The sequence below is a fragment of the Mus caroli genome, unplaced genomic scaffold (genome assembly GCF_978045245.1).
Source record: "Mus caroli unplaced genomic scaffold, Mus_caroli_1 scaffold_7, whole genome shotgun sequence".
NCBI classification, from domain to species: Eukaryota; Metazoa; Chordata; class Mammalia; order Rodentia; family Muridae; genus Mus; species Mus caroli.
The window spans coordinates 25,218,511-25,233,847 of record NW_028227262.1 but is presented as its reverse complement, the minus strand read 5'-3'; the positions used below and the strand labels follow the sequence as shown (position 1 = coordinate 25,233,847).

At 38.2% G+C, this 15,337-nt stretch overlaps 1 protein-coding gene and 1 pseudogene across 2 annotated transcripts in view; one reads left to right on the top strand and one right to left on the bottom strand.

The window, feature by feature from the left end:
• The window catches only part of LOC110288433 (vomeronasal type-2 receptor 26-like), a 38,263-nt gene extending 34,328 nt beyond the window's left edge, over positions 1-3,935 (top strand). For both annotated transcript variants that reach the window (XM_085839951.1, XM_021154788.2), the window contains exon 6: positions 1,744-3,935. In XM_085839951.1, the coding sequence (XP_085696077.1) occupies positions 1,744-2,636 (893 nt within the window). In that variant the 3' untranslated portion in view covers positions 2,637-3,935. The remainder of the gene's footprint in view (positions 1-1,743) is intronic.
• LOC110295785 (vomeronasal type-2 receptor 26-like) overlaps positions 1-15,337 on the bottom strand; it is a 247,717-nt pseudogene that overhangs the window by 61,164 nt on the left and 171,216 nt on the right.

Below are 15,337 nucleotides of genomic sequence, written 5' to 3'. Positions count from 1 at the left end.
CCCATACCTGATTCTGTCCCTATTTTCCCCTCCCCATCAATAGATTCAAATTTGCATTCTATGTCCCACTGGCTTTTCAGTGGCTGCTAGAACATTTCATCTATGCTCCTGTAGGAGTAAACCAGTTTTATTTTCTGTGTATCATTTTTTCTTCAAACCACCAATGTCTAGCTACTTATGTCAAATGATAGATTCTTCAAAATCAAAGGGAAGAATGAGCTGAACTGGTAATCAAGCACCTTGACTTTGGATCATGACTAAAAAGAATCCACTATCCCTGAAAACAACCTTTGTATGCCACTGGAAAAACCTGATTTGAACCACTCTTTGAAGAGATAGTAACAGTACAGAATGATGAATACTTTACTGGTATGTTTAGAAAAATTTTTGTGACTTATAAACTCACAAATGAATGTGTGTGTGTGTGTGTGTGTGTGTGTGTGTGTGTGTGTGTGTGTGTGTGTGCAATAACAGGAAAGGTATATTAATAGCAGGATTCTTTACTCATATGTAATTCCTTCAGTCTTGCCAGGAAGGGCAAATCCATGTTGACTTTACTGTCCATGGTGACACCATCTCCTGCTATTTCTTAGCTTCTCCTAGATGTCTCCTAGCACCTTCCATAATAACAACCAAGAGCTTGCAGGGATAAGAGCACCAGGATCATTGAAGTAGAGAAGGCAGAAAGGTCATAAGAGCCACAGAGACGATATCTATAGGGAAGCAGAATTTGTCAGACATGACAGGGTTAGAGATCACATAAACTTACAGAGGCATGCAGTAGATTAAGCCACATCTAGCCTCACAAAATACCAGCATGGATAGGGGACAGGATCACATACGCTCACCCCTAGCTTAAAGATATTAGCAGTTGATGGCTGCTGGAGCGAAAGAGTGAGGTTTGTTTGTTTGTTCGTTTGTTTGTTTTTTCTTTTTTATTAGATATTTTTTTCATTTACGTTTCAAATGCTATCCCCTAAGCCCCCATACCCTCCCCCCTGCCCTGTTTCCCAACCCACCCACTCCTGCTTCCTGGTCCAGGCATTCCCCTGTACTAGGGCATAATCTTCGCAAGGTCAAGGGCCTCTCCTCCCACTGATGGCCAACTAGGCCATCCTCTGCTCAGCTGTTCCTTATAGACTGCCCATGTTATGGTAGATGGCCCTACAGTGATGTGAATATAGGCAGCATAAAGTGAACTACGAGGGCCAACCCCCCCAAAAAAAAAATCAAGTAAAGTGGGAAGAAAAAATGTTGGAGGGGAGAGAGATGTATTTTCAGGGGGGAAAATGGTGATAGATTTGATCTAAACACATGATATGCATGTATGATATTCTCAAGTAATAAATTATTTTAATAAATTATGAGAATGAAAAGAAAAATAGTAAAAGCTTCAAAATTCCTCTTTCTTAAAAGCTTAATTTTCTTTTTTCTTTACATGTAATCAAATATAATATTCATGTTGTCTGACTTCCACTAAACATAATTTCTACATTTCTGATTTTCTCATATTGTTCAAGTCTATTAACTTTCTGAATATATTATGAATACAGTGTATCTGTATTATACTCTCATGAAAAAAATAACTTATTCATCTATTAATTTCAATATTATGGCACAGTGACTATAACCAGGGACTTTTCCTTTAAAATTCAACAATTGTTCTGTGGAAGATATATGTCCCATACGTGTATCTGGAGAGTGATGGGTGGAATATAATAAACCAATCTGCATCATTTTCAGATATGGATCAGTGCATCAAGTGTCCTGAAGATCAGTATCCAAATAAACAGAGGAATCAGTGTCTCCCCAAAATTATGGCATTTTTGTCCCACGAAGATACTCTGGGAGCTGTTTTGGTGTCCTTGGCCATTAGTTTATCTGCCTTTGCAGCCATGATTTTAGGATTATTTATCTACTATCGGGACACACCCATTGTCAGAGCAAATAACAGAAATCTCAGTTATCTCCTCCTAGTTTCTATAATGCTCTGTTTCTTTTGTTCATTAATATTCATTGGCCAACCTAGCACAGTCACTTGTGTCTTGAGACAAATGATTTTTGGGGTTGTATTTTCTGTTGTTGTGTCTGCTATCTTGGCAAAGACCTTCATTGTGGTTGTAGCCTTCAAAGCCATCAAACCAGGAAGCACCTTACAAATGAGGATGGTGACCCAATTCTCAAATGCTATAGTCTGCTGTGGTTCCATCATTCAAGTGTGCATCTGTGCAGTCTGGCTGGGAACATATCCCCCTTTCCCTGATATTGACATGCAGTCAGAGTTTGGTCACATCATCCTCTGTTGTAATGAGGGGTCCACCCTTGCATTCTATTGTGTTCTGGGGTACTTGGGATTTCTGGCCAGTCTCAGTTTGCTCATTGCTTTTCTGGCAAGAAGGCTACCTGGCAGCTTCAATGAGGCAAAAACAATCACATTCAGCATGCTGGTTTTCTGCAGTGTGTGGATTTCTTTCATACCCACTTACCTGAGCTCCACAGGGAAAACCATGGTGGCTGTGGAAATATTTTCCATTCTGGCCTCTAGTGCTGGCTTATTGGGATGTATGTTTCTTCCCAAATGCTATATGATCCTACTGAGGTCAGGTGACCATTCAAGAAAGAAGTTCTTTAAATAAATTCCTTCTTAAGACAAAGTAATTTATTGTGATTTGTACAAAAATGAACCATATTGGAATATTCAAAAGAGTGGTGGGAAGTCAATGCATTTCACCAAACAATGGCATCTGACCTTGCAATCCTTGGAGCCAATTAGGCACAGTGAACTAAGCCATCACAGGCTACATCGTTGCCAACTAGTGGTGACTTTTGGTGTGTCTATTAGATGTTCCTTTAAATCACAGTGTTTTGTTTTGTTGTTTTTTTCTTTTTTTAAACAGAAGGTAACAGAACTGGGAAAGATTAAGTTTAAGAGTGAGAGTACATAATTTGTGTGGAAACGAAAGAAACAGATGTTTAAAATGTGATTCTTCTTTGTTAGTCATATGCAGGGTGACTCTTTATATTTAATACAAGTTAATTTCAATGAAATCATATGTTTTGTAACAGATATATCATGGCCTCTGTTTCTCCCTTCTGAAGGGCCTGACAAACAAGTCAATATAGCATGTAAGTCTCACAGTCTTGGGAGTGTTTTGTGCTCTTCTTTATGATCAGGTGGAACAACATGGATGAGAGCTTAGGAAGGGTCTCAGGGGAAACACAGACAGGTTTACCCTGAGGATGTCCTACACATCAGTTTATAGAGTCTCCAGAGAGAGGAAACAGCCTCCAAGGGTAGTGCTTTTTTTCTATTAGAGTTAGGAGTTTCTAATTGTCTTTGCATAGTGATAGCTGACATCACTTACAGCCACTGGAATCTATTCTCAAGGTGGGAATGGATCTGATGGTAGATGTGGGCATGGAGGAGAGGTATAAGGCAATGGATTCAACAGAACATGGAGAATTGTAGACTCATGCATCGTAGACCATGAGAGTTTTCAGGTATTTTCTTTTATCTAGCTAAGGACTTATTTTAAACATGATTACCATATCATGCCCAAGTCAAACTCAAGTTGGAGTTTGTAACATTGTGAGAAATTACGGCTCAACCATGGCCAAAAACGTGCACAGAAATGGCTCCATGGCCAAAGTGGTTTTTTTTATTATGTTTTAGAAGAAGACTTCCTTATGTCTTCTTTAGATTTTAAATCAAGAATATGTTTACACACTGTAATGTTGGATTTGGTACTACTATAAGATCAAGAAATATTTAAGGTATTCTGAGTCTATTTTGTCTCTCAGATATTGCTTATCTTTCACTTATGTAAACTTATGTCATACTAGACTGAGTTCCTTTTATTTGGCCATAAAACCTCACAGAAGTTTCCATCGGAATCTGCTTTGATATTGGTATAATAAAGTTTATTCCAAATGTATTACTTGATGGGCATAGAAAAACTTGTGTTAAAAGTGTCTGGAACTATATACTCATGGGGTCTTACCACTTTAAAGAAGAAGACATTCCTCTATGAACAGATGGCAGGCAGATTGACACCATGAGTATAAAGAAATTCATGTTTTCTAGAGCCAGTTTTTCTCTTAAAGCCTTGTACCATCATGTTGTAAACCAAACACAGCACTGACAGACAGATAGAATACTTGGGGGGTAGTTCCAGGTGAATGGCAGGAATCTCACATTCTGTTGTAGCTTATCTGAAAGACTAAATAACTATTAAGTAATTGAATGTGCAGATATTTAATTGTGTTGTAAATGGTCAAATTGTGGCAATCACTGTATGGTTAATGGAGACTATTCATTATCTAGTAATCTCTCCAAAACAGTATAAATTTACTGCTTGATTTTGACTTATAATTTCATGGAGTAATAATGTATTAAACTCTGATAACTTATTTAGAAAATTCTAATTATATAAACAATCATTTTGCACCACTTTCCTTAAGAAATATTGTAATGGTTCAAGCCCAGTTTTTTTCTTCTTCAAGCATGTTCCCTCTATTGCAGTACTCCGGATAGAAGCCTCATTGTAAGCTTTGTGTTGATTTCTTTGCTCTGTCTTAAACAGTTATTTCCATTCCGACGTTATACATTTTATAATTTCCCATTTTCAGTCTTATGTAAATATGGCATACTTTATGTATTCTCTGATTTACTGCCTTCCTTAAGCCTGCTTCAGGAGTTTACACATATAGCGGTCTATTGTGTAGCTGTATTTAGTCTTCTCCACTGATGAGTATCACATCTCTGTACATAGAATTATTTCAATGAGCACAAGATCCCCTTCATGATAGAAACTGGAACTTTTATCATTTACTTATTGCAAGTGAAGATTCTTCTAGTTCTACATTAGTCTACTGGTATGTACGCATACAGATTATCTAGAATTTCACTTTATAATCTTTGTTGGAATGAGAAATATTAATGTGTCAGTAACTACCAAATTATTTTCTAAATTATATTTGTATGGTTAGGGCCTCAATACAGTTTCTAAAAGTTGCAATCTGTACAAATTACTTATTGTTTGTCACACTTACCTTTTATTAACTTGTGATAATAAAATTATATTTCATTTTGTATTAGCTTACACTGAACTGCTGAGTAATCAGATTGCAATCCATGCTTTTGGGGAAAGTCACACAGTGATATAGAAATAGTTTTCTTTTTTCAGTCCATCTAGCTTTTTCTGGGCTTCCTCAATATCTCAATTAATGTTCTCTTTTCATGGCTGTTCTGGCTTAATCCTTTAACATTTTCTTCTCCTTGGTCTCTATCTGTTGTCTCACAGGATGTAAAAATAAATAGTATAGAATGCTTAACTTCTCTTAAATTCTACTTTAAATTTTATTTGAGGGAAAGAGCATATGATTATCTCTATGAATAACTTTAGCCTCCAAGTTTCTTAATACGGTTCTATATTGATTCTTAATAAAAGTTTTTGGAAAAATATGACCTGGTGTTTTCAGAAGTCATCTTCTATCTTAGTGGGAAGCTTTTTGAATTTCTGTTGGAGTTCAAGAACAGGGCACATATGCTCTGTACTTCCATTGCTCCTTAGCACTGAATTAGAGACAGGAACCATTGCATCCATTGTTTTTTTTTAAACATCTTATAAATACATACTCCATGTTGAACACATCTAACTTTCCCCTCTGTTCAGTCCTCTAGTTTTCTGGGCCAGATTTGTCTCTATGAAGTTTAGGTCTTACAATTACAATTTACAATTACCAAAATATTAATTTGCACACAATACTAATATTTATATTTTAATATTAATTTTATTTTAATTTTGCTTATTCTAATAGTGTGAAGGATGTCATGGAATTTGTATTGGGTTACACAGAAACTGTAGATTTCTTTTGGTACAATAATTGTTTTTTCAATAGTATGCCCTCCAATATATGAGTATAAAAGGTCTTTCCACACTTTGGTGCCTCTTAATTTTTTTTTAATGCTTTAAAGTATTTATTATAGAAGTCTTTCACTTTCTTGGTTAGTTTCAGTCAAAGATATGTGTTTTGGGGAATTTATTTTTTAGGAATGTTTTCTTAATTCATTTCTTAGTGTATTTGTTATTGGTTAAAGAGAATGTAATTTTTTAAAATATCATGCTTGTGTCTTAATAATTTGCTGGACTTTTTAGAAAATCTAAATGGGGTAGAGTTTTAGGATTTGGCATTTAGACAAGCATGACATCTGCAAGTGAGGATATGCTGGCCTCTAACTCACCTGTTTGTATTCCTTTTATTGCTTTCTCTTGTCTTATTTATAAAGCTCCATGATCAATGGGAGTAGAGAAGATAGACACCGTTTCTTTATTCCTGATTTTATGAGAAATGCTTGAAGTTCTCACCATTCTGTATGATCTATAGATAATTAGCTTTATATTTATTATTCTTAGCCTTTATTTTGTTGAGGATTTTTTCCTTCTCTTTTGAGTTCCTTTAATGTTTTTACCATGAAGGAGTGCTTCAATTTTATCACAACCTTTTTATTTTGATTTAATTAGTTGTTTATGGGATTTCTGTGCATGAGTTCAAGTACTCCACTTCTTGGGGATCTGACACACTCTTCTCACCTCTTTGGGAACTAGACAAGGGATGGGCAAAACATACATACATACATACATACATACATACATACAAACATACATACATACATACAGGCAGACAGATATATATACACACACATAAAATAAAAATAAATTAAGAACAGCAATAAAAAAATCAAGGCATGGTAGTACCCATATTTTACCCCAGCACTTGGGAAGAAGAGATATATTGATCTCTATGAATTCATGGCCAGCCTAGTCTACATACTGAGTTCTAGGACAGCCAAAGTTGCACACAACACAGAGTGCAATATTTGGACATCACCCACATTTTCTCATAGCTTTTTCTCAGTTTATTCCCTGCTATGTAGCAGACAAGAACAGTGTGGAGACTGCTTGCTTGAAAGCTTATTAATGTGATTTTTTTAAAGGAGAAAAAAAAACATTTTTGAGTCAATGTATTGCCATAATGAGTATCTTTGGCTAGCCCTGATCTCACTATGTAGACCAAGCTGGCCTTAAACTCACTGATACCTGCCTCCCACTGCCTCCAAAGTTCTGGAATGAAGGCATTTATTATGAAGAAAGAAAATACCTAGAAGCATAGTAATTGTAAAAGAAATCACAGAATTACATGTGTTGATAAATAATACAAAAATTCATCTGGAAAATCCAACATAAATTGTGATAAGACAATCAGTAATGGGATCCAAATTATAAAAGAATTCAAATTATCTATATGTGCAGACAATATGACAATATAAAATAGGGACTCCAAATATTCTCTGAGAGAACAGATTCAGCTGATAAACAGCTCCAGCAAAGTGGCTAGAAACAAAGTTAACTCTATTGGATGTAGAATTGGTGAAGATCTTTTCCAAATCTGTTGGTGGCCTTTTTGTCTTATTGAAAGTGTCCTTTGCCTTACAGAAGCTTGCTATTTTATGAGGTCTCACTTGTCAATTCTTGATTTTACATTGCAAGCTATTGGTGTTCTGTTCAGGAATTTTTCCCCTGTGCACCTATGTTTGAGGCTAATATTGAATATATACAAAGAACTCAAGAGGTTAGACTGCAGAGAAACAAATAACCCTATTAAAAATGGGATATAGAGCTAATCAAAGAATTCTCAACTATGGAATACTAAATGGATAAGAATCACCAAAAAATATGTTCAACATCCGTAGTCATCAGGGAAGTGCAAATCAAAACAACCATGAGATTCAACCTCACACCAGTCAGAACAGCTGAGATCAAAAACTCAGGTGAAAGCAGATGCTGGAAAGGATGTGAAGAAAGAGGAACACTCCTCCATTGCTGGTGGGATTGCAAGCTGGGACAACCAATCTGGAAATCAGTTTGGCGATTCCTCAGAAAATTGGACATAGTACTACCTGAGGACCCAGCTGTATCACTCCTGGGCATATACCCAGAAGATGGTCCAGCATGTAATAATGACACATACTCCACTATGTTCATAGCAGCCTTATTTAGAATAGCCAGAAGCTAGAAATAAATCAGATGTCCCTCAACAGAGGAATGGATATAGAAAATGTGGTACATTTACACAATAGAGTACTACTCAGCTATTAAAAAATTGAATTTATGAAATTTGTAGAAATGGATGGATCTGGAGGTTATCATCCTGAGTGAGGTCACCCATTCACAAAATAACACACATGATATGCACTCACTGATAAGTGGATGTTATTCCAGAAGCCCAGAAGCTCGGAATACCCAAGGTTCAATTCAGAAACCCAAGAAACAGAAGAAGAAGGAAGACCAAAGTGTGGATGCCTCAATCCATCTAAGAAGGAGTGAACAAAACACCCATGGAAGGAGTTACAGAGACAAAATGTGGAGTAGAGACTTAAGAAATGACCATCCAGAGACTGACTTAGCTGGGGATAATCCCATATCCAATCACCAAACCCAGACACTGTTGTGGATTCGAACAAGTGCTTGCTGACAGGAGCTTAATATGTCTCTCTCCTGAGAGGCTCTTCCAGTGCCTCACAAATACAGAAGTGGATTCTCACAGCCATCCATTGAACTAAGCATAGGGTCCCCAATGAAGGAGCTAGAGAAAGGATCAAAGGAGCTGAAGGGGTTTACAGTCTCAAAGAAGTAACAACAATATGAACTAGTCAGTACCCCCAGAGATCCCAGGGACTGAACCACGAACCAAAGAGCACACATGAAGGGACTCATAGCTCCAGCTGCATATGCAGCAGAGAATGGCCTAGTCAGACATTACTGGGAGGAGAGGCCCTTTGTTCTATGAAAGCTTTCTGCTCAGGTGTGGGGGAATGCCAGGGCCAGGAAGCAGGAGTGGGTGCATTGGTGAGCAGGAGGAGGGGGAAGGGGGGGGGAAGAAGGGGGGAGGGGTATGGTGTATTGTGGACAGGAAACCAGGAAAGGGGATTACATGTGAAATGTAAATAAAGTAAATATTCAATAAAAAATAAAACAAAAACAAAGTTATCTCTAAGAAATCACTAGCCTTTCTTTTATTTAAATGATAAAGTGGTTGAGAAAGAAATTAGGAAAACAACACCTTTTATATTCAGCCAAAAATAACATAAAATATCTTCTGTATCTCTGTAATCAAATGAAAGATCTGTATGATAAGAACTTCAAATCCCTGAAGAAATAAATCAGAGAAGATATCAGAAGATGGGAAGATCTCCCATGCATCTGAATAGGTAGGATATCATAGTGAAAATGGCATATACCCAAAGCAATCTACTGATTCAGTACAGTACAACCCCATAAAAATTCCAACACAATATTTTATAGACTTAGAAAGAGGAATTCTCAATTTCATATGCAAAAAGGAAAGAAAGAAAGAAAGAAAGAAAGAAAGAAAGAAAGAAAGAAAGAAAGAAAGAAAGAAAGAAAGAAAGAAAGAAAGAAAAACTTAGAATTGTTGAAGCAATCCTGAACAAGAAAAGAATTTCAGGAGAAATCACCAACCCTGATCTCAACCCTATGCTCAGTCCAATGGATGGCTTGTACTACAGAGCAATAGTGAGAAAAACTGCATGGTATTGGCATAGGAAAAACACATTTTGATCAATAGAATTGAATCAAAGACCCATAAATAAACCCACACACATATGGACACTCAAGTTTTGATAAAGCAGCCAAAACCATACAATGGAAAAGAGAAATCATCTTCAACAAATGACACTGGTCTAACTTGATGTCAACACACTGAGGAATGAAAATAGATCCATGTTTATCACCGCTCACAAAACTCAAGTCCAAATGAATGAAGGATCTCCAAATAAAACTGGATACATTAAATCATATATCATGCCATACTTGTTGGCATCAAAAGCTGTTTGCAATTAGCTACAAAATCCAGAGATGATATGATCCCTAGGTAACAATGACCTTCTGTGTCTGTTCCCATGGCAACTGCCACACATTCCCTAGGCACTCCTCACTCATCACATTTGCATGGTAGTGTCCATCATTACCTGACATCTACATCACAGCCAGGTAAAAGACAGAGACCCGGAACTCGTGCTCTCTTTTTCCTCTTCCTTGCTCTTTTAATATAGAATGTCTTCTCCTGGGAATTGTGCTGGCCTGGTGTTCCAACTACAAATATTCCACCAACCCAAAGAAGTTAAAAAGGAAGGAAGGTGCAAGAGAGGATGTTTGAGTCTCATTTAGAAAGGTGAATAAAATAGTCCTAAGAAGCAGATCAGCAAGGGGTATGGGAAGGAGCAAGATGTGGTAGATAATGGGAGAGTTCAGAAACAGTTATGGGGAATGACCAGAGAGATAGTTGGATGGCCATAAAAATGAATGAAAACATGTGACTGACAGGGATGAGGGGATGGGGTCATCTTCAGGTAGACACCTGGTATAAGAGAGGTGCCCAAGAATCAATGGTAGTGAAGTTGGCTATGACTAACAACACAGGGGATATGGAAACTGAAGAGTCTACCTCTTATAGTCAGGCAGTAACTCCAGTGGAGCAATAGAGACACCAAACCACCAACAAAACTTTAAATTCCAAATTTAACCTGTCTACATGAATTGCAGGAATGGGGGATGAAGCAGAGATGAGGGAATGGCCAAACAGTAACCGGATCAAATTTAGATCCATCCCTTGGTCAAAAATTAGTCCCTGATACTGTTAATGATATAACCTTTTGTGCTTACAGGCAAGAGTCTTATGAAGGCTACCCTCTGAGAGACATGGCTTCCTATATTTTGGGTCATCAGTGTCTGAGAAAATTCTGTCTGTTGTTCTCTTGCTCCCTCCATCCCTGCCATATTCCCTCCATTCTTTCTCCATTGCTACCCTTGCCCTTTTCTGAGTATAGTGCTAGTCTAATCAGCAGTATGCATGTTAAAGAATGGACATTGAACAATTTTTATCTCCTTGTACAAAGCTCAAGTCCAAGTGGATCAAGGACCTCCACATAAAACCAGTTATACTGAATCTAATGGAAGAGAAAATGGCAAACAGCCTCAAACACACTGCCACAGGGGAAAATTTCCTGACCAAAACACCAATGTCTAAGGCTCTAAGATCAACAATTGACAAAGGGGACATCGTGAATCTGAAAGGCATATGTAAGGTAAAGGACACCCTCAATAGAACAAGAGCAACCTACAGATAGGGCAAAGATCTTTACTAACCCTACAATTGGTAAACGGCTAATAAGCAAAATATTGGAAGAACCCAAGATGTTAGACTACAAAAAAAACAAATAACTAATTTAAAAATGGGGTGCAGAGTTAAACAGACAATTCTCAACTGATGAATTTCGAATGGCTGAGTAGCATGTAAAGAAATGTTCAACATCCTTTAGTCATCAGGGGAATGCAAATCAAAATAACCCCCAGATTCCACTTTACACTAATCAGAATTGCTAAGATCAAAAACTCAGCTGACAGCAGATGCTAGTTGAGTATGTGGAGCAAGAGAAACACTCTACCTTGGCAGGTGGTTTTGAAAACTGGTAGAACCATTTTGTAAATCAATCTTGCAGTTTCTCAGAAAGTTGGAAATAGTTCTACCTGAAGACCCAGGTATATAAAACCTGGGCATATACCTGAGAAAGATGTTTCAATATATGATAAGGACACATGGCATACTATGTTCATAGCAGCCACATTTATAATAGCCAGAAGTTGGACTCAACCCAGATGTTCCTCAAGAGATTAGATAGAGAAAATGTGATACATTTACACAATGAAATACAACTCAGCTATTAAAAATGAGGACATCACAAATGTTGCAGCCCAATAGATGGAACTAGAAAAATAATCCCAAGGGAGGTAACCCATAGCTAAAAGGACATACATGGTATGTTCTCATTGATAAGAGGGTATTAGCCAAACAGTACAGATTTATACCCATGATACAACTCAGAGACCATATGAACTCAGAGATCATAGGAAGGAAGGCCCAAGTATAGATGCTTCAAGGCCACTTACAAGGGGAAACAAAATAATCAAAGTAGGCAGAGGGAGGAAAGGACCTGAATGGAACAGGGAAGAAGCAAATAAACACGGCCAGGCAGGTATGTTGGGGGTGACAGGATAGAAGCCCAGAGGGCCAAGAGATTGAATAGAAATATGTAGGACTGTGGGCTATGGAATGAGAGAAACCACTAGAACATTCCAGATACTAGGAATTGAGGGAGGCTCTCAGGACCCAGTAGAGATTTCATTAGCCCAAATGTCCAATAGCATGGAGCCCTGTAGAGACCACCTCCAGTAGATAGACATAGCCAACAGTTAAGGGATGGGGCTACCCACCCATCTTCAAGATTTTTAACCCAGAAGTGTTCTTTTCTAAAGAAAATGCAGGGACAAAAAATGGAGGAGAGACTAAAGGAAAGGCCAACCAAACACCACCATACCATCACAGGCACAGACACTATTGCTGATGCCAAGATGTGCTTACAGACTAAACCTGGCATTGCTGTCCTCTGAGAGGCTGTAACAGCAGCTGTCTGAGACACAAGCAGATACTTACAGCCAACCATTGGACTGAGCCCAGGCACCCCAATGGGAGAACTAGTAGAAGGAATGAAGTCCTGAATAGGATTGCAACCATATAGGAAGGACAACATTATTAATTAATTGGACCCCTGAGAGCTGGCAGGGACTAAGCCACCAACCAAGGAGTATACTGTGTCAGGTCCATGGTCCCAGCTACATAGGTAACTGAGGACTTGACTTGTCAGTCCTCAGTGGGAGGGGCTACAATTAGTCCTGTGGAGGCTTGATTCCCCAGAGAAGTTGAAAGCTAGAGGGATGACATGGGAGTGGGTGGGTGGGGGAACACCCAGTCAGAGGCATAAGGGACAGGGAGAAGGTGGCAGGCTCATGAAGTGGGGGGACTGGAAGTGTGACAACATTTGTAATGTAAATAAATAAAATAAATAATAAAAAGAAACTGTATTTCTGTACACATCAGAGCTGTCTCCCCCTAAGGAAGGATTTTAGAGACCAACTTTGAGCCATTTTCTATTCCATTTTTATAGGGCAAAATGACAAAGTGGGAGATCCTTTCAAGCAAGCCTGGTTACAGAAGCAAGACCAGACAGTTAGGATTTTACAAAGCAGTTTAGGGATATTTCTGGAGTGTTACAGAAGGTTTCATGTTTACAATGTAGGGTGCAGCTCAAATTCTCAAATAACTTTGGTTATGGCCCAAACAGTAGGTTGCTCTCCACAAACTTTGACAGCAAGGCTCCAGTACTTGCAGACCACACAAACATGACTCATTGAACATGGAGAGGATAAACAGGTGCCTACAAGAAGGATGGTATTCCGCACATTCTCAAAAGGGAATCAAAAGTGACTATGAACTCACTTAATCTACAGTGTTGTCTTACCTGTAAGATACATTAGGGCAATACTGGCACAAAACTTGTTGGAGTAACAAATGATTTGATTTAAGATCTACTCCCCAAGATGCAATCCGTAACTAACAGGGCTTGTGTGACCAAGGTCCTGAGATTACATGGTCCAGGAGAATAAGGAAAAAAACAAACAATAGTGGTCTACACAAACTAATCTTACTAATGAATGACTCCCAGTGATATTCTGTTATACTAATATATCAGTGCCTCGTTCAATCATCATCAGAGACACTTTCTCCTTAAGCAGATGAAAACAAACACAGAGACTCACAGGCATACATTACAAAGAATGAGAGCCTATGGAGTACTCAGCTCTAAATGAGAGGTGTCCACCAAATCTCTGCCCTCAGAGCTCAGAAAACCCTCAGAAGAGGAGACAGAAAGAAAGCTAGTCTGGTCTACAAAGTGAGTTCCAGGACAGCCAGGGCTATAGAAAGAAACCCTGTTCAAAAAACCAAAAACAAACAAACAAACAAACAAAAAAACAAACAAAAAACAAAAAAACAAACAAACAAAAAACAAGAAAGAAAGAAAGAAAGAAAGAAAGAAAGAAAGAAAGAAAGAAAGAAAGAAAGAAAGAGAGAAAGAGAGAGAGAGAGAGGGAGAGAGGGAGGGAGGGAGGGATGGAGGGAGGGAGGGAGGAAGCGAGCAAGCAAGCAAGCAAGCAAGCAAGCAAGCAAGAAAGAAATATACGAGTCAGATTTGATGAAAAACACCAAGAAAACTCAGCCCTCTAAATCAACTGAATAAAGCTCATATGAACTCAGGGACAACACAGCATGCAAAGGACTTAATGGGTTAAGAGGACATCCTCTTTATCATGGATTCTAGTATAGTGTTTTTATGGGATTCATAAGTGTGCAAACATGGTCTCTGATTCTTCTGTTGACTCTTGTACTCTTTTCTTCTGTTGGTTTGTCTTGTCAACTTCCATGCATTTATTTTATATTATATTTTCTTATAAAAATAAAAGCATAAAATTCATGTATGCAAGAACAAAGAATAAAAATAAGAAATAAAAGCCAAGAGTAACCAAAGAGATAAATATTATCCCACCTATCAGCATATTTTTCATTTTGAGATGGTTTCAGATTCTGTACCACATTGTGATGTCTTATTGAAAAGGTGGTTCTGATGGGAAGGTGTAGTTTGTTGCTCCAGTTTCAGTCTGGAACATACTAGTGATATTTGTGCAGTGTCCCAGAGAGTGTAAACAAATGGATTGTGGTGAGTTACTGCTCAATCATCAGCAGATGTCAGTCCTTCCTCCAGTTTGCCCAGCCCTCTCATGGAATGTTTCTTTAGAAAATTTCTACCCATTTTTGTTTTGAGTGTGCAGGAATTCATGAGTCTGCCCCTTCCTCAGTTTCTTAGACTGAAGGTGGGTATGACCACACCTGTACCTATGCCCATATCTATGCCTGTGACCATGCCCATGTTTAAGGTTTGCTTATTTTACCTCATTCTGAAAAGTTTCTCTTACAAGGACTCTGCCTACCTCTGTAGGAGTCCATTTCAACAGTTTCCACAAGTTATTGGGCATCAATCCCTTTTATCAAGTGTTGTTTTTTTTTTTTTTAACCACTCAATCCTAAATGGGTTTCCTTCACTAAACCTGTTCCCTTGAAGCTCAGGGATTTATGCTGGGCAAAAGCAGAATGATTGTGATAGTCAAGGTGAGGGATGATTCTGGGCAAAAACAGTGTTTACCAGATACAAGGGACTGGTGCCCACACACATGAACTTACAGAGACTGTGGTAACATGCACCAGAACAATACAAGTTCAAGCCAGAGAGGACCCCTAGCACTGACAGGAGGAAATAAACATTCAGTCCTACCACGTAATTGAGAAGCCATTTGTCATTGGCACC